General features: G+C 59.0%; 2 protein-coding genes across 3 annotated transcripts in view; both read right to left on the bottom strand.

Moving 5' to 3' along the window:
• Nucleotides 1-350: 350 nt before the first annotated feature.
• Nucleotides 351-11,143, bottom strand: GRM2 (glutamate metabotropic receptor 2). The gene is made up of 6 exons (XM_004368581.1): nt 11,061-11,143; nt 8,782-9,379; nt 5,395-6,232; nt 2,765-3,840; nt 667-841; nt 351-424 (listed from the first exon to the last, which is right to left on the bottom strand). Exons 2-6 carry the CDS (start codon nt 9,229-9,231, stop codon nt 351-353), a joined length of 2,613 nt encoding a protein of 870 aa, XP_004368638.1. The 5' UTR covers nt 9,232-9,379; nt 11,061-11,143.
• A 2,707-nt stretch (nt 11,144-13,850) lies between these two features.
• The window catches only part of TEX264 (testis expressed 264, ER-phagy receptor), a 31,473-nt gene continuing 26,344 nt past the window's right edge, over nt 13,851-18,979 (bottom strand). Inside the window, exons 4-5 of one of the 2 annotated variants that reach the window (XM_004368580.2) lie at nt 17,971-18,139; nt 13,851-14,460 (exon numbers count right to left, since the gene is read on the bottom strand). In XM_004368580.2, coding sequence (XP_004368637.1) covers nt 14,171-14,460; nt 17,971-18,139 — 459 coding nt within the window. In that variant the 3' untranslated portion in view covers nt 13,851-14,170. The remainder of the gene's footprint in view (nt 14,461-17,970; nt 18,140-18,979) is intronic. The other variant, XM_004368579.3, reaches the window with a different exon arrangement.

Below are 18,979 nucleotides of genomic sequence, written 5' to 3'. Positions count from 1 at the left end.
CCTAGAAGGGGGGTAGGGGCAGGGCTGGAAGCACCTTTGCTGATTGGGGATTGGGGCCTGCAGTCCTTGGCCAGAGTGCCCCTTCACCCACCCCACTCCAGGGCAGAGAGGACCCTGGCTGCTTCCCTCCGAGCCCTGGGCCAGTGAGGAGGGGACACAGCTGCAAGGGTGGTCAGTGGCCGTAGCAGAGACTCCAGGCCGAAAACCTTGACTTCTGACCCTGAAGGCTGGGGCAGGTACGTGGGTGATGACTCTGGGGAGTGGGCGTGGGGTGGGCGTTATTGCAGTGCTTCAGCCAGCTTCCTCCTGGCCCTGGACGACGAAGCAGTTGGGGCATGGGTGTGGGGTCCTCAGAGCGAGGAGGTTGTGGAGTCTACCACCTCGCGGCCGTTGCAAACGGTGGGGACAAACTGGGAGCCAGACCCTAGGAAAAGGAAGGTGGGGGTTGACGCCTACCCCAGGTCCTCCGCGGAGGACAGGCAGCAAGAAAGCCGAGCTGCTGAGGGAGGCTTCCTCCCGCCTGCTTCTGTCCGGCCTCATCTGGAGCACCCCCACCCCTCCCCCCAGGCTAAGGAATCTTAGCAACTTGGGGAGTGGCCCACCATGCCTGAGGGACTGGGGGCACAGCGAGCCCAGGTGGAGAAGGTGCTCAGGGCGGATGCTGACCTTGGCTGGAGCCCGTCCTGGTGGCAGCACTGCCGAAGCGGCTCGTGGGCGCACGGTGGCTAACCACGTTTTTCTGCGGCTGGAAGAGGATGATGTGGAGCTTGGGCGCGAAGAGGCAGCCAAGCACCACAGAGCCACTGAGGCTGACTGACACACACATGGTGGTGGTCTGCACCTGAGGGCGGGGAAGCAGGCACAGGTCAAGAACAAGTCTGTGGTCCCAAAGGCCTGAGCTGGAGGGGTAGGGCAGCGAGGACTACGGTAAGCATCCCAACACTGGGCCCTGGTCCATTTGCCAAGCCCCAAAGGATTTCTAGGAAGGCTGGACAGTCCCAGGGTCAGCTCCAGTGGACCGCTTTCCCAGGGAGTCCAGAGTTCCAGCCTCCAGAAGGTGAGCTTGCAGGCGTGCATGTACATGCAGGGGCCTGGGGGCGTGCACGTGTGGAGAGCATGTGTGTAGGTGTGTGTATATGTGTGTATCTATGTGGGTACACATGCCTGTATAGGGGTGGTGAGTGCATGCAGGTGTGTGTGTGCAGATGCATGTGTGTGGGGTGTGTGTGCACGTGTGTGCATGCATGCATGTCTGTATGTGTACGTGTGTGTTTGAATACGCACAGGTGTGTGTGTGCATGCCCATGGGTGGGTACTGTGTGTGTGTCTCCTGTGAGTCCTCAGCTGCCTAGGATCAGCATGCAAATCATATGCAAATGTAAGCTGAGTCAGAGCAGATTCCCTCCCCAGCCCTGGCCTCTACCACACAGGCAGGTGGCCCAGCTGGTGCAAGCAGAGCAGCCAAGTGCCTGGCCCCCAGCAATGCACCACCACACCTCTGTCCTGGGGGAAGGGGCCTTTGCAAGGACTCTAGCCTCACTTTTCCTGCTCCTTTAATTAAGATAGTCAGTTCAGACCCCACTCTGCACTCCCAACTGGGTGGCCTTGGGCAAGGGACTGAACCTCCCTGAGTCTCCATTTCTTCGTCTGTAAAACGGGGAGAGCCATACAGCTTACTCCAGAGTCATGAAGATTAACCAAGATGATCCTCTTATCATTTGGAGCTCGGCTCACCTGTCACCTCCTCAAAGAGGCCCTCTCTGACCGCCCCATCTGAAACAACCATCTCCCCTTACCGCTGGAGAGGCACCTTTGAGAAACTCAGTGCCAGCTCGACCTTTGCTTGGAAGCTTCCAACTCGGGTAGAGTTTTCACCTGCTTTAATCTCCTCAGCCCTACACCTGGGACCTCCCCCAGCACCCTGCTAGCTTCACCTTTCCTACTTCCTCTGGCTTCATCTCCCATCCCCCGAGCTGCCACGTTACACAACTTCAGGAGGTACTGTGCTGCCCTGAACAACTGCAGTGGGCACTGGAGCATGGTGGCCTCTGGAACTGCATGGCTCGACAGCCCCACCACCCCTCTCCACCTTCACCTTTTCGCACCTTCCCACCACTGTGCCTCCCCTCCGCAACACAGGAAGCCAACGCAGACCCTCTGCTCCAATCAATCTCCTTACTGGCTGCCCTCCTCCACCTCTTCTACCCTACCTATTGAAGCCTGCCTGTCCCACAGAGCCCAGTTCAAGTACTCCTCTTCCAAGAAGCCCTCCCTGATTCCCTGCGTACACACACCACACGGATACTTACACGCCTCCCTCTTCTGCACTGTCACTGGGGTTCCTTTGTCATCTCAAACCAGCCAACAGCATTTCCTGACTTAACTCTTTAGTTAATTCCCTGGGGACCCCAACCAGCTCAGAAGCCCCCCAAGAGCAAGGGCTCAGTTTCCCCTTCCACAGCTGACCCCTCAGTTAAGCAGGACAGAGCTCTTGCTCATTGGGACATATCTCTGCACCCGCATCTCCTCCCAGCTAAGGGGATGACTTCTGAGTCCCGAAATTTCTTCTCAGCTCTAACTCCTCCACCTCCCTGGCCATTTCCCTAAGCCCCACTCAGCCTCCCACCTTCCCCTGGGGTCCCATCCCAATGGGCCACCCCCAGCTGTGTGTCCCTGGGTGAGCATTTACCCTGTTGGAGATTAAATGATACCAGGAAACAAAGTGCTCGGCATCCTGCCCCCCACCTCTCTGCAGGCGGCTCACCCGGTAGTCACTGGAGGTGACATAGAAGATGGGCAGGAAGGCAAGCCAGATGATGCACGTGGTATACATGGTGAAGCCGATGAACTTGGCCTCGTTGAAGTTTTCAGGGCACTTGCGGGTCTTGAAGGCATAGAGCGTGCAGAGCGCGATGAGCAGCACATTGTAGGCCAGCGAGCCCAGCATGCTCGCATCACGGTGGTTGCAGCGCAGGGTCACCACCTCCCGCCGCTCAGGGGCTGTCTCCTTGCCTGTGCCCGGGGCCTCCACCACCAGCCAGGCGGCCACGATGAGCAGCTGGCCCGAGATCAGGGCCAGGCAGATGGCCACCTGCGAGGCGGGACTGATGAAGCGTGGCCGCTGGGCACCCTCCCGGGCCCCGCCGAAGATGCGCGCGATGCGGTTGGTCTTGGTGAGCAGAGCTGAGTAGCAGACAGAGAAGGCGGTGCCCAAGCCGAGGCGCCGCAAGGTGCACACGGCCGTGGATGGCTTGGCAATGAAAACAAAGGTCATGCAGTAGCAGAGGAAGACACCGCCCAGCAGGATGTAGCAGAGCTCCCGGCCTGAGGCCTTGACGACTGGCGTGGCGTTGTGCCGCACAAAGACACCCAGCACAAAGAGGGTGGCCAGGGCACCGAGGCAGGCGATGGTGACGGGCCCCACGGCCCAGGCATCACCCCAGCGGATATACTCCTGGGGCAGCTCAAAGCAGCCGGTCAGGCTGGCATTGGGCCAGTAGCCCAGGCCGCAGTCAGCGCAGGTGAACTCGTCCAGCCGGTACTCGTAGGGCTGACATGGGATGCAGAGCCAGCAGCAGACCTCGCCTGGCTGCACGCTCTTCACCTCGTTCTGCAGGCAGGGCTCGCTGCAGTGAGAGGGGGGCAGGGGGCCGGCCGAGGGTGAGGCCCACGGGATGAGGCTGGTGTCCAGGGTCAGGCCTTCTGCCCAGTAGCCCACCTTCTGGTAGCGATAGCGCCCATTGCCCGCCCGCAAGTAGGTGAAGATGTTGTAGCGGCCAATACCGTCGCCAAAGCGGTCAAAGCGGACCTCACTGTGGGTGTCAGATGGGCGGAAAGGGGCTGGGAGTGGGGGAGGGAAGTGAGAGAAAGTTGGATTGATGGGTTGCTCTGCTGTTACTTCAACCCTTATTCTAACGTGGAATCCAAACCTCAGAGCTCATGCCACCACTGGACTTTCCAGTCCTCACTCCGAACTAAAGGCCTGCTTGACTCCAGCCATTTTTTCAAATGAGAGGCTATAACAAATCCCTACCCCCAAGCCCCAACGTCAAACCCCAACCCTCACCAACAGGCCCCCAAATATAACCCCAGCCTTAAAGCTCAGATGTCTCCCTAAACCTAATGCCTACACCGATCCACAACCGTGCCCCCCTAAACCAAACCTTAGACCTAGTCTCCACCATTTCCAAGTCCAACACCAACCCAGGTCCCGAACTCTAACTTTCATCACAACACACAACACAGCCTTTTGTCCAAATTTAACAAGGAGACTCCAAGCTAAACCTAGCCTTGGGTTCGGTCTGGTCCCACTTAATCCCATAAACGCCACCCCCAGCTCCAGCCCCCACTAGTCCTAACACGGATCCCAGTGAATCCTGACCTCAGAAGTTACTACAACCACTGAAGTTCACCAGAATGTGCTCAGCAGCTCACAAATCCTGTCCACTCCCCACCCACCCCTTCATCCCTGTGAACCTCACATCTCCCTGCCAAGTTCAGGAGCAAAGGCTACTGTCTTCCTGGGTCCCAGTGAGAAATCAGGGTTTCAGCAGGCAGATGACCATGTGTGAGGTCCTGTGAGTGAGTGATGTCACTTAGATTCAAAAACCCAGGTCCCCTCCAATCGCTTACTCTTTCGATCCAACCTCAAAGTGCTCAAAATCCAACTCTAGCCCTACCATAAACTCCACCCAAGCCCATCAGACTGAATTTAGCTTTGCTCTAACATCAACCCAATCATATCCCAGATTCCAAACCTAATCTCTACCCTGACCCTATCATAACTCTGAATGTTAATCTTATTGGAATTATTAAGTCTTAGCCCTGGGCCGGTGCTTCCTAGCCCTTGTGAGCCCTGGCACCGCTCACCACCCCCACCACTGTTCCCACCGTGACTTCTTCCTGAAGATGGTGATGATTCTGGGACATTTTTTTTTTTTAACTAGAATTTTAATTAAAACAACTTCTACATTGAGGAAACTGTCCCTTGTGAAAGGAAAATCAAGATTAGGAGTAAAAATTTTCCCTGTAAACAGGCATCATCCTGATGCTCACCCTCAACCCACCTTATTCTGACTCTCACAAAACAGGCTTGCGGCCCCCTGGCCTCTACCCCTGGCATGATAAGGAGGCAGGAGGGAGAGGGCAAGGTGCAAGCAGGAGCCAGAAACCCTCAGAGTGGCGGGACTAGACCAGATGTCTACTCTCTGGAAGGATCTCAGAAGACTGAGGCCCAGCCATGGCTTCAGTTGGAGCTCTCTGCCTGGCCATCCTTGTCCGGGCTCTGACACCAGTTCCCTGGGCGAATCCTATCCTCTCTAGGCTGTTTCCTTAGCCAAGTTATGGGACCTGAGGGTCTGCTCCCCATTCCCCTCCGCGGGCCAGCACCACTACCGTCAAACTTGACATTGAGCACGAAGTCCTTGTAGAGGCGTCGCCCGTTGACAGGCCGCATGGCATCACAGAGGTGGGTGGTGTTGGGGCAGAGTGCACGGTGCATGTTATGCAGTGCGTGGGCCATGGCGTACACTGCGTTGACCACAAACATGATCTTGGACTCCTGCTCAAAGGGCACAGCCCGCAGCGAGTGGGCTGCGCAGTCCCGCTGTCGGAAGCTGCAGCGGAACCTCTGCTCCCAGAACTCGCGAAACCAGGGGTTCCGGCTGTTGTTCCAGGGGTCCAGGCTCTGGAAATAGGAGGCAAAGTCGCTGATGGGGTAGGAAGCCAGCTCGATGGTGATGGCACCCTCGGCAGCCCCCTCGCTGCCTGCCACCACGCTCTCTAGGGCTCCCCAGCCATCGCTGGCCACCCAGGTGAAGCTGGCGTTGAGGCGCTGGGTGGCAGCAAGCAGCTCGCGAGCATCCTCAGAACGGGTGAACAGGACAGCCACGCGGGCGCTGGGCTTCTGCAGCAGGGCTCGCACCACTCCCTCAAAGGCTGCCCGGTTCATGGCGCGGCCCACTTTCTCTGAGGTGGCCACACAGATGTTTCGGGCACGGGCCTCTAGCTCAAAGGCCTCTATGCCTGTCTCACCATAGTCCCCCTCAGATGCTACAGTGGACACATAGGTCCAGTTGAAGAAGCGGAGAATCTCTGCCATGGCCTTGGCTTGGAAGAAGTCAGGGGGCACAGTGCGGGCAAAGTAGTCATAGCGGGACTTGTCACTCAGTTTGGCACTGGTGGAGGCGTAGCTGATCTGCGGAATCTGAAATAGCCGGAGGAGGTTGGCCACCTGGGGGAGGTGTAGACAGGGCAAAGATCTGAGACCAGGCCAAACACTAGAGACAGATGTGTCCCCCAAGCTAGCAGACCTCTGGGTCAAATGTCCATGTGGTTAGTCCTGAGGTCACCCTCTCTCAAAAGACCTGCCATCCTGACTTGCTGTGTCTTTCCCCTGAGAGAAGGGAGTTTTCTATCCCTTCCCAAGGGCTTAGAGGGAGAAAACCCAGGGCCCAGGAACCAGAGTCTGAGCCACCCCTGAGCTCCTTTGCTGTCCGTCTCCAGAGCCCCAGCAGTGAAAGGTATGAAGCAAAGCAAAGGCTTGACCACTGGGACGGAGGAAGGCTGGCACTTGGCCACACAAGGGCAGAGGGAGGCACTCGATGGCATCTGGGACGATCAGGGCTCTTATGTTCTCTACCTGTTTGGGGGCAGATAACCCTTCCCCTGAATGATGGGATGATGGAGAAAGTAGAAAGGAAGGCTCCCCAGGAAGGGAGACTTAGACATGAGCGGCCCACAGCACTCCAAGCCCAGGGACTGGTCTCCTTTGGGGGCCTGAGTCTGAAAAAAAAAAAAAGGCTTCCTGCTCTACCACTGACTGTCTGGCACCCATCCCCCATCCTGGAGTCCCTGGGGCCCACCCACAGGAATGGGGTCGAGCTAAGGGCCTGGTAGGATGGTAGGGAGGTGAGAGCAGGGCATGGTCAGGTGGCACAGGAAAGGGCTAGGTCCTGGATTTGCAGCTGGGAGGACAGGCTCCGACTCTGACAGATGCAGCGCCCCTCCTCACTCCCCACCCCTACACTTCATATCACTGTGCCCCTGGGCAAGTTAGAAAACTCCTCTGAGCCTCAGTTTCTCATCCCTGCCTCCCAAGGCTGCTGAGAAGATCCAAGCAATCATGCATGTGAGGTCACAGTGCCTGGCATATGGAAAATGATAGGGGCATGGGCAAGGGAGAGAGGCAGAAACGGAGGGGAGTCAGTAACAGGCAGGCACGGCCTAAGGATGGAGGGCTGAGCCTTGCACACTGACCGGGACAAGGAGAATGCAGGTGGATCTCAAGGTATGGACCCTGCTACAGGAGACAGGCCACTGAAGTGGGGGAAGGGGGAGGGCCAGGGGCCATAACTGGGCCCCTGGAGATGAATGCATGGGGTCCTAAAGAGAACTTCTGGCAAAGTGCCCCAGCATCAGCAAGTGGGAGGCTGCCCACCCATCCCTGCCCTCTGGGCAGGGCTGCAAATGTCAGTACTGGCACAGCCACACCTGTCCAAGCTACTACCTGGCCACCTCCAGTAGCTGGGACTGGCAGGGCAGGTAATTCACCTCCATCTCCAGGCCGGAAGCTGACTCCATGGTTCAGACTCCTGCTTCATTTCTCGTGAACAAGTGTTCCAAGTCTGGGTCCCTGGCCTTGCCTCTGAGGGTAATGCCCTCAGCCGGCCTCCTAAAGGAAGCAGGCCCCGTCCAAGATTCCCCTGCTCCTCCCCCGATCCAGGGCTGGCCTCAGCTTCCAGCAGCCTATGCTGGGCACTGCGCAGGTAAGAGTCTGGGCCTAGAGAGGTAGCGCCCAAACAGTGAGAGGGACGACCCCACCTGGCCTAAGGCAGCCAGGCAGGCCACAGAACCGCCCGGGAGCAGCTAAGGGACATCAGCTGGAGCAGCGTCCTCCACGGAAGCTGAGTGACAGGGCACCCTGTGCTGACCCCTTGTGGGAGAGCAGGAGGAGGGGCCACCACTGCACATTTATTCTGACCCCAGGTCTTGGAGGGAGAAGGGTCTGGTTCCCTCTCCTCCTCACCCCCTCAAATCCTGCACCCCAAGGACCTTAGGGTAGCCTACCTCCCTGTTCCCACACACACTCGGTTCCCTTCCTCCTGGGACCCCCACCCTCTGTTTCTCTTCTCTGAACTGTTCCTGGCTTCTATCTGTCCACCCTTCTCCAGTCCAGGGAGAGATGATCTGACAGATGGGGAGGGCCTTGGCTGAGAGCCCTGGGTTCACATCTCTGCTTTGCCACCGCCTTACCACCAAGCCTCTGTTTCCTTGCCTCTAAAATGGGTTAGTGATAAGAATAGCTGCTAATACTGATTCAGTCCTTACGACTTGCCAGGCTCCCTTTATCATGCTTTGCGTACAACCCTATGAGTGGAAATATAAATTATGAGTCTCATTTTATAAGGAGGAACCTGAGGCACAGTTTCTGAGAACTTACCGGACCAGGGCCACACAATTAGCTAGTAGGGGGCCAGGATTCGAACCTGGGGGTCTGGCTCCGAAGGCCTGGCTATTAAGCCTCTCAGGGCTGTTTAACAGTCAAATAAGAGTAAATGGGAGGGCGGGGGCAAGAGCGAGGGTGGTCTCCTTACACAATTTCTAAAAATTGACCCCCATTATGTGAGCGGGCAATTTCTTAGTCTTCTGTAAAAAGCTTCGAAAGAAGCTTCAAGTCCCCCTTCCAGTGCATGGCAGCCTGGGAGCCCTGCTCAGTGGGAATTCCCAGCCTCCGCCTCCCGCCACCCTCCCCAGACCCCGTTCCGGCGGCTGCCACGATACCTGGATAGAGACGTCGCTGTAGGAGCCGCCGATGACACCAGTGATAGCGGTGGGAGCATCGCCATGGGTGGCGTAAGAGCCGTCGGGGCAGATGTGGCGTGAGCCATCGGCGCCGCGGCTGAGGGAGGCTCGCACGAAGTCGAGCGCCTGCTCCAGGGCGTGTGTGTCCTTGGAGCAGCTGTCGAGAATGTGCGCGCCCAGGTGCACGCCGGGCAGCAGGCGCGGGTCGCTGTTGATGCGGTCCAGCGCGAAAAGCATGGCCTCCAGGCGTTGGATGCCGCGATGCTCGTTAACCGGACCGCACTCCTCCGCCGGGCCGCCCTTCTGGTGCACTGGAAACAGCCCACCCAGCACCAGGTCCCCCTCCAGGGTCAGCGCCTTCTTGGCTGGGCCCTCAGCCACAGCGCCCCACAGCAGCAGCAGTGCCAGGAGCCCCAGCAGCGATCCCATGGCCCAGAAGGGGGCGGATGCGTCCAGCAGACCTGGACCTCCACAGGATGAGTGTAGAAGCAGCAAAGGCAAAGAGTAGGGGAAGCAGGGGCCCGAAAAAGGGCCAGGAAAGGATAGGCAGGAAGAGAGATGAGAAGGGGCCCAGCTCCTGCAGAGAGATAGACAGAGTGGGCAAAGTGGAAACTGAGAGCAATTGCTGGACTGCCTTCTCCGCCCCCCACTTCCCTTCCCAGGGATTCAGGAGCCAGGGAGAGAGTAGCCTCATTACCTAGACTGAGCAGCTCCTAGAGCATCTCTTGGGCCTGTCTCTCAGCCCTGCCCTGATCTGGAGATGAGCCCTGTGCCCATCTCAAACTCAGCAGAGCGGGAGGGAGGCAGGGAGTGGAGGCCAGGCAGAGGAGACCCCAGTCAACATCAAGCCCTCTGTGAATCAAAGGTGTCTGAGATCCTGCACAAACTCCCCAGGACCCCAAAGTCAACACCTTTGCAGCAGACACATGTCCAACTTGGGGATCTAGTCCCCATCCTGAGTTTTGGATTTCCAGAGAGGGAGCATTGCTGGTTAAGGACCCACTGTCGAAGGAGGAGGAGAGAATCTCTAAGGGACAGTCTCCAAACCCTGGGGAGACTGAAACTCAAGTGAGCACCCAAGGGTCCTAGCCTCTGGTTCTTCAAAAGCCATGCCCGGAGCCTCCTGACCGAGGGATGACTAGAGACCTTAGGCCCTGGGGGCAAGACAACAAAGTGGAGAGGCCGGCTCCGGGGGGGACACCCAAGTAGCTACAGGTCCTAAGTCACCAGGGCAAGCAGATATGAGTAGGGGGAGCATTTGTCTGGTCAGAATCTCAAAACAGTGCTGAAGGTGACTTCTGGACTCCCTAGCTCTATGCAGGATGCTGTTCAAGACTTTATGCCTCAGTTTTCTCTTCAGCTGAGAACAAAGCAGAGAAAGACACCATCTCCAGTCTCCCCATCCTCAGCCTCAGGGCCCTGTCCAGTCTGGCCTCGCCCTCAGAGACACCCTCCCTCCCTCTTCCACTCTGCACCCCCGTCGTTTCTGCCCCAGTTGCCTTTCCAGACACCGACCCCACACAGGCTCTCACAATCATGCAGGCTTGGAAAGAAGGATGTACATCTTTCCTCAGAATCAAAAAGGAAACTGAGGCTGAAGAAAGACAAAAACTAGTTCAAGGGCCCCAGCTCCTGGCCACAGAGACTAGGGCGCCTCATTTTGACCCCTCTGCTCTCCAGGGCTGATCCATCTGCTGGTCCCCAGACCAGGCAGGGGATTGGGTCCTGTGGTGGCCCCACCGAAAGGAGCTGCTCAACCAGGCAAACAAGAGACAGGCAGGGATGGAGAGCAACACAGAGGAGGAAGAGACAGAGATGGGGCTGACACCCAAACTGGTCAAGACTGAAAGCTCTCCACAGGGGAGGCCCGGAAGGGAGCTAAGTGGCGCAGAGGGGAACAGAACCCTGGAGGCGGGTAGCCCCAGTGACAGGGCCACAAAATGCGGGCAGGGAGCAAGTGAAGCCGAGAGGCTGAGACAAAGACTGGGGACACAGACAGAAAGACAGTCCAAAGGACGGAGGAGCAGGAAGAGCAGGAGGCGCGAGGGAGTGCGATGCAGGGCAGGCGTCATCTGGGGAAGAAAGGCGGGACGCCCCGGGCTGCCTTCCCGCTTCTCGGAGCTCCCGGCGAGCGCCGTCTGGACGCCCCGGCCAGTCCCGGCCCGGGTGCCCCAGAACTCGAGGGCCCGCAGGTCCCCGGGACGCAAGTCAGGACCGATAAGGTCGGCGGTGGCCTAGGCACCACCAGCTCACCCTACCTGGCGCGCCCGGCTCTGGCGCGGAGAGAAACAGAGGCGCCGGAGGCGCGGAGCTCCCGCTCCCGCTCGCTCGCTCGGCGGCTTTGCGCTCTCCGCCCGCCCGCTCGCTCGCCCCGCGGCTTTCAATCGCGGCCGCCCCGCCCCCGGCCCCGGCCCGCCCCCAGCCCCTCCTTCGCTCCCTCCCCACTCCGGGTCTCCCGCTCCCAGCCGGGCCTCCGCCTCCCTCCCGACCCCTCTACGGCTCCTCGCCCTGCGCAGCCATCCGGCTCGCGCTCTTTGCGGGGCCGCCCAGCCCGGAGCTGTCCACCGCGTGGTGCTGAATCCCCGGGCACTCCTGCTCTGCGCTGGAGCTGGTGCTTCGCGGGCCCCTGCGCCCCGCGGTCTTCGTCCCGGAGAGCAGCGGGCGCGGGGCACTGGGTTGGGAAGGTCGGGGCCACTGAACCTCAGAAGGTGCGCACAGTGCTAGGGGTTCCCATCTGCGAGAGCAGAGGGCTGGTCCTAGGTCGAGGGGTGACATTGGAGGATAGGTAGAGGGGGCGCATGGGAGATAGGCGAGAGCTTAGCCCGACGCCCAAGACTCTATCGCTGTCCTTACATCCATGCTCCCCACCCAGCGACTGCGGCTCGGTCCACATGCCGAGTCTGGGGTGAGGGCATGTCTTTGCCTTTCCGCCCTCCCTCCGTGAGAACTGGGGCCTGAGTCACTAGGAGGACTTTACTGGGAGGGGTCAGAGGAGGATGAGCCCCCCCTTCCTTTCTGTAGATGACCTTTAAAGCTGCTACCCTCCCCTACACACACCACCCAGCCCTGACCTCCCAAGCTTGCCCCCCCTTCAACCTCACTCTCATATACAAAGGGTATTTAGGACAGAGAGGTCAACCTGTGTGTGCGGGGGGCGGGGCGGGGGAGAGGGTGGCAGGGCCAGGGGCTAGGTAAGTTCAACCCTGTGGGACATGTAGGGTTGGCAGGGGGATCTGCGAGGGGAGGGGCTGGGGGAAAGGCTCCTGGAACTGGCTGCTGCGTGGGAGGAAGCCAGGCTGGAGCCAGAGCAGAGGGAGGACAGCTCTGAGAAGACACTATTGAGTCCTCCCTCCTACACTGGGATGGGGAAGGACGCCCCTGGGCAGGGGGTGCTGGATACTCCAGCTGCAGTGCCAGATTGCTGAAGGATTTGGGAGGGGGACCTGTGCTGATATCCAGCCCGTGCTATCTGCCCCCAGCATGCACACACACCAACGAGTGCTGAGGGGCACAGCATCCCAATACACAGTCCCCGGGCACTGCCCTTTCTTCCACAGGTGGCAATGGAGGCAAGGCTAGCTCAGACCCATGTGAATGAGCACACACCACGCCCAGGCCCCTCAGGCACACACCCCCACATGTGCATGTGGCAGTTGGGGGAAGGGGTCACCAAGGACAGGCTTTTTCCCTGGACAGAGAAACCCAATGCCTCATTGCTCTGGAGAGAAGAGCTTTGAAACAAAACACACACATCAAACCCAAACCCAAACCCAATCGCTAATGGGAGGTGAGGTGGCAGCAGGATGAGGGTTCGGAGCTGTCAGACAAGGCTGGGGAGACAGACACACTGTCTTCCAACTCTGGCTTGCCACAGGCTGTTCTTCCCTCCCTGGATGGTGCCGAGCACCACTCCCTGGGGTAGGTGAGTAATGGGCCAGGCCCCAGCAGCAGAGGGGCTGACAGCAGGAGGGTGCTTAGAAGAGCCGCACCACGATCCCAGCCATACTCCAGCCCACTCACCGAGGCAGCCTCACAAAAGGCACAGGGCTTTATAAATGCAGATATGGTTACGCACAGCCCCAGCAAGCGGGCTGCACAATCTCGCCACAGCACATGGACACGCAGTTAGACACACACCTATGCACAGCCACCACTCCCAGCTGTGCACAAAGACAAGGACATAAATCCAGCCTTACACACATAGCTATACATGTGGACATGGCCACGCACACATAGCAGTACACATAAGCACACCATCACATACACAGCTGAACACATGAACACAGCAATACACAGCTGTACGTGTGGGCACACACGCACACACACACATAGCTGTATACGTGGACACACAGAAAAACACACAGCTTTACACAAGAAAATACAGCCTCATGAACACAGCTGTAGAGACACAGCCACACACAGGTAGCTGAATACAAAGCCCCTACAGAGATGTTCCAGCTAGCCAGCTTCACGCACCCCCTATCTATAACACAGCCACATAGTCAGACACACAAAAGCACAGCAACACATGCACATGGTCACATGGCCATGCAGCCATCCACACAAATACCACCCCTGGCCACAATCACACGCTACTGCCCACTTGGGCACAGGCTCACCCAGGAACACGGCAGCAGCCCCACACATGGGTGCATGTACAGAATGGAAGGTATGCGCATGTGTGCGCATCACACATGCCAGCGCATGGCACGGACAGAGCAGGGACATACTTACCTGCTGGGGAGGTATCGGTGAGCACCAGCACACTGCCATAGACACATCCCTTGAAAGCAAAGGCAGGCTGCGAGCTCCCCACTCCTGAGTGCAAAGGAACCTCTCACTTAGCTTTTATACCCCCTGCCCTGCCTGCCCTCCAGCAGCCCCCAGGAAGCCTCTGGGGCTGCAGCAATGGAGGGGCAGCAGTCACCTGGGGCCACAGAGCAGGGGAGTGGAGTACTTGGCCACATTCCTTCCTCTCCTTGTATTAGGGGGGGCTCCTGCCTGCTCCCAGCTATACGCACAGCGCTCCCCAAGGCAGAGCAAACAAATAAATGCACAGATCCAAGTGAAACAAGAAAATCATTTGCTTTATTCTGGGTCCTGGAAGCGCCATGTAAGTCTGAAAAAAGACAACAGGGGCGGTAGGCTCCGGAGGCTGGTGCAGAAAACAGCCTCTGGCTCCTCCGGCCCTGCTAGCCAAGAGGGCAGTGAGGAGAAGGCTTAGCTAGACGCCTGGGGCAGGGAAAGTCAGGTCATCCCAGGCCCTGGTGCCAGCCCAGGCCCAGGCCCGGGAGGTGAAGGAGGAAGAGGGCTGGAGAGTCTGTTCAGTTCCTTAGCATCTGCACCCTGGGAGGGTGTACGCCTCGGGTTACTCCTCACCCTTCTCAAGGGTACTCAGCTCTCGGGGCCACTTGTTGGCCCCCAGAGGCTCTGCCTCAGGGCCCAGACGTGGCTCCCCCAGGGGGCTCTCGCCCTCCAGGTCCAGCTCCTCAAAGGATGAGCTGCTGGCACCCGATTCGCTATAGCTATGCTCGCTGCGGGTGTCAGCGTCGTCCCAGCCATGGCTGCTCGCCCCCGGGGACAGTGTGGTGGCTGAAGGCTCCCGGCTGCCGGGCCCCACCTCCAGGCTTACAGAACTGGTGTCACTCGTGTCAGCTCCTGCAGCCAGAAGAGGGAGCACGGGTTAGCGGGAGCCAGGACCCCCGACCCTCCTCCAGGGCGACGGCAGAGGCTCTCCCGCCAGGCCAGAAACTCAGCACATGTCAGCTCATGAATAATAAAGCTGCCCCAACCCAGGAGGCTCATTTCAGCTGCCCTCTGCCCTCTGCCCTCTGCCCTCTGCCCTGACTGGGCTGCAGACATGCGAGAAGGAGAGAGGGGGAGAAAGAAGAGGGAGAGGAAGACATGGCGGCCACCCTGCCGTGCGCTCCCCCTCGCACCCTGAATTAGCCTCAGCTCCCTGCACTCCCATAAAGCCTCTGCCTCCCCGACCCCAGTCCATTAAGGGTCACTCATCCCTGAGGTGAAGGGTGGAGGGTAGAACGAAGAGGCCCAAGTAGCATGCCTCCTCCCCCCAGTTCAGGCTCAGAGGGCAGGTGTGTGTCCAAGGCCAGCTACACAGAACATTGCCCAGAAGGCATGAGGACTGGAGAATGGACCAGGAGGCCTGCCAGCCTCTGCCACCCCCTACAGGTTCCCAAAGGAGCAGCCATGTCCAGGAAGTCAGCTGGCCCCTGGCCTGGCCCACAGCACAGGGGACCCTCTGAGCCCTCACCTCAGGAGGGGGCTGGGAGAGGAGAGGGGTGGAGAATTCCTGAGAAATGTTCAATCAGTTACAAGGAAGGAGGTGTGGGAATGAAGAGCACTGGCCCTTTAAGGGCTTTCTTCTGCTACGCCAGGGGCAACCAGAGAAGCCCCTACCCACCTACCCCACCCACTGGTGGTTCCTGCGCCACAGGCAGCAGGCGGGGATGTTGAGAGCACTCTGCTGGTGGTTGGAGAGTCCAGACAGGGCCTGGCTGTGCCTCCTACCCACAACACACCCTTGGTTCATCTCCCCCATTCAGGGGTGGTGAATGCTGGCTGTGGCGAGGGAGAGTGGCAGGGAGGGGCAAAGAGCTCAGGCTCACTATGTGCAGAAATCCAGACCGAGAAGGCTGATGCTGTCTCCCTTTCTGTGGGGCGTGGGGGTGGGGGTGGGCAGCTGTCAAACATCACAGAAGGTGAGGGGTGGGCCAGCTTCCCCAGCTCCCATCTCCATGGTGATGGAGCCCTGAGCCGGGCACAGCTGGGACTCTCTGGCATTTGGATTGGACCCTGGAACTTTCCTGGAGCCTCATCTGTAGCCTGGGGTAGGGTGGGGGAACCTGGGGTCTGCTTCTCCAGTCCTCTCGATCCTGGGAAGATCCCCTCTGGGCCCCACTGGCAGAGGTGAAGTAAGCCCAGGAAGGGCCAAGCTGTTGGCCCAGGGCCCACCTCTTGCTGGGGCCCCAAGAAGGGGGCCGGGCCGCACAATGGGGTGCAGGCATATACACGGAAGCCCAGACTGAGCCTCGGGCTGCAAACAGTCACTCTGATCCTGGGGCAAGACTCCAGCCCCTCGCTCAATCAATTTTTAAATGATAATCAGTGTCCCAAAAACTGCAGGCCTGGAAGGAGGAGGACAGTTTCTCCCCACCCCCATTAAACTGTCATGTTCTGCCTGTCCACCCACCCAACAGCTCTCTTGGGACCCTAGGTACAGGAACCTGGCTACTTGCCAGCCAGCCACCTCCTCACTCCTAGCTCCTGAACTAGGAATGCTCAGAGGACAGAGCCCACGGGTTCCCCCTTCAGGCCAGGACCCAGCTAGCTAGGACATGTCCTGGGGACATGTGGACACTTCTGGTAAAGGAGCCCCTGACAGGGAAGCAGCATCCCTCCAGCCCACCAAGGTCTGCACAGCTGCAGGTCCTATGTCTCAGGGGAGAGGACACCAGACAAGGCAGGGCAGCACCTCAATCCCCAAGGCTGCTGGAGCAGGGATGTGATGCTGCCACCTTCACCCTAGTCCCTCCCTTCCCCGCCCCCCACAGCCAGTGCAAGGAGATCAAATATTCATCGCCTCTCTGGAGCTAAATAATACATCAATGTAATAACAGGAGCAAGGCAGCTAATCACCCCCTTTTACCTCCTAGCCCAAGCAGGGGCCCCAGTGGGGAGGCAGGCAGGGACAGGCCAAGCCTTGGGCAGGCCAGGCACCCACCACACACTGCTGTGCAAGTGGCATGCACCTGGTGGGCAGACACCCAGGCCTGCGCCGGGTGTCAGGACAGGCCCCGTGAGGTAGGCAGATCTCTTGGCCCCTCTACCAGGGAGTGGGCAGGCAGGCTGGTGGGGAGGACAGACCAAGGAGCGGGGTGTGTGTGTGGGGAGCTGTGGCTGCAGCCAGCTGCAGTGGGTGTCAAGCAGTCCTTCAACACCCCTGGCAGGCAGTGTTTGGAGAGAAAAAAGCTGGGTGGCCGGGTCGAGGAGGGGGTGGTAGGCAGCAGAGGGAGGTTGCAGGAAGGTCAAGGCTCTCCCGCTTCCTGCCCTGGGGACTGTCTGGGCCTGCTGACCTTGTGCTATGTCCTGTGTCCACAGTAGGGGCACTGAAGAGTATCTGCTGGGCACTACCAGGCGGGTGGGAGCAGCCCCATGGAGGTAATTAAGTGGCAGATGAACTTAACTCTGTTGGACACGGGCCCTAGGGAGTAGAGACTGCCTCCTAATACCTCCCGTCCCTGTTAACACATGCCTCTCTGGGGTGACCTTGGCTGCTGAAGACTGGATAGGCGGAGGGAGCCTCCTAAAGGAGGAGGTGAAGAGGACAGCCCCTCTCCCTCAGCCCTTACCACTCCAAGAGGTCATGGACCTCAAGGAGTCACACCAGGCTCCACCAGGATGGCCAAGGGTTAGGCCCCCTGGGACCATTTGCGGTATCACCAGCAGGCCCCCTCACTCCTGGGGACAGCCATGGGGTCACAAGAAGTCAAGGCAATGGCAGACAAGTGGGCTGAGAGCAGGCAAGAAACCTGGGGCCTGCATCCGGGGTATTAAGGCTGCCAGTAGGTGGGTGGGTTGGCTCTGGTGGAAGGAGCAGGGGTCTGATCTCCTAGCTCAGCCTGGGTGGGGCCATTGCCCAGCAGGCTCCACCTGGCTCCCCTCTGCCTGCTCTCTGGCTGGGGGCTTGCCCCTCCCTGCATCCCTTAGCTTTGACAGGGAGAAAGCAGCTGGCCCTGTGTGGGACCCCACACTGGGGCCAGAAAGACACCTTGTTCTTCTCCTTACCTTCCAGATCCAGTGCCAGTTCACATTCCTGATGAGCCCCACCCAAGAGATTCCTTCAGAGCATCGTCAGCCTCCCGCTGTCTGAGATCTGTATTTCTAAGAGTACCCCTGTTGCAGCTAAAGAAAACCTGGGCAGGGTGTTTACATCTGTGTTGCTAGTGGGTAACGTGTGTGAATCCACATCTACGTGGCTCCACGTGTCTGAGAACAGACAATTCTGCATGTGGGTCCTAGGGGTAGGTGTGTCTCCTTCCTCCACCTCTGCCAACCCAGACCGGGAGAGGGGCCTCCTCAACCATGCTCCTGGCTCCAGGAGAGGGCTCCAGGCAGGCCCTGACCCTCACTCCCCCACCCCGTTACCTGTGCCATCCATCGGGGCGTCACTAGCCTCCACAGGCGCCCGGCTTTTCCGCTCTGTCTCCTTCACCTCGGGCACATAGAAGTCTCCCTGCCGTGCCAGTGGGCACATGAAATGGATCTGGTCTTGCTGGTAGATCTCCAGCCGAGGGTGGGCACACAGCTTCCGCTCCTAGCCGGAGGGTGGCAAAAGAAGAATGAACACTACAGGGCCCCCAACCCACTTGTCCCTGGGTGACTCCAGAAACTGTCGACAGCCTACTCCCTCCCGGGGACTGGCTCTGCCTCCTGCCCCCATCTCTCCCAAGTCCAAACCCCTGCTGAGGAGGCACAGCACCCTAACAGCAGGGCCCCACACTTCAGGAAGCAGTGGTCTGAGGACCCAGGAGTCCTTGGAACAAGACCTAGGGCAGGTATGAACCCAGAAAACTGGAACTGCTAATCCTATGCATGTGTCTGGGACCAAAAGCCTGTTCCAGAAAGCACTGGTCTCACAGAGCCATTAAACTTAGCATCCCTGGATCACTCTAGGACAGGGACCCATGACTTGGTCCCAGGCACGGTAAGCCAAAGCAAGGTGTGACCAGTCACGCTTTCTCTCCCAGTACCCCTGCCCCTGACCTCCTTCCCACACTGGATAATGCTGACTGACCAGCAGATGTCAGGAGAGGCCAGTGACCCTGACCTCTAGCCCCTACCCTTGCAGGCATGTTACTGACAGATCCTGGACAGGGGTTCTAGGCCAACTAAACCTCTCTTCTGCTTCTACTACCCTGCTAGTCTAGGCTTGTACCAACTACTATGGCTATTAGATGTGGTTGATCCTCCCCTCTCCTCGCACCTGGGTCCAGGGTTTCAGCAGCATAGCCCCTAGAGAGGCCATAGGGGAGGAGGCCAACCCTAGGCTAGAGAGGCCATGGGGGAGGAGGCCAACCCTGGGCTGGAGAGGCCGTGGGGGAGGAGGCCAACCCTGGGCTGGAGAGGCCGTGGGGGAGGAGGCCAACCCTGGGCT

This window comes from Trichechus manatus, unplaced genomic scaffold (assembly GCF_000243295.1).
Source record: "Trichechus manatus latirostris isolate Lorelei unplaced genomic scaffold, TriManLat1.0 scaffold00001, whole genome shotgun sequence".
NCBI classification, from domain to species: domain Eukaryota; kingdom Metazoa; phylum Chordata; class Mammalia; order Sirenia; family Trichechidae; genus Trichechus; species Trichechus manatus.
Note: the sequence above shows the minus strand (reverse complement) of the source record. Positions and strands in the feature narration are given on the sequence as shown.

What these genes read in the sequence shown, in the direction of transcription:
- GRM2 (XM_004368581.1), bottom strand. Translation starts at nt 9,231, where the DNA reads ATGGGATCGCTGCTGGGGCTCCTGGCACTGCTGCTGCTGTGGGGCGCT. An exon ending in ACAGCGACGTCTCTATCCAG is followed by an intron (nt 6,233 to 8,781) that starts GTATCGTGGCAG and finishes CACCTCCCCCAG; the next exon opens with GTGGCCAACCTCCTCCGGCT. An exon ending in CAGGACGGGCTCCAGCCAAG is followed by an intron (nt 425 to 666) that starts GTCAGCATCCGC and finishes TCCTTTTCCTAG; the next exon opens with GGTCTGGCTCCCAGTTTGTC.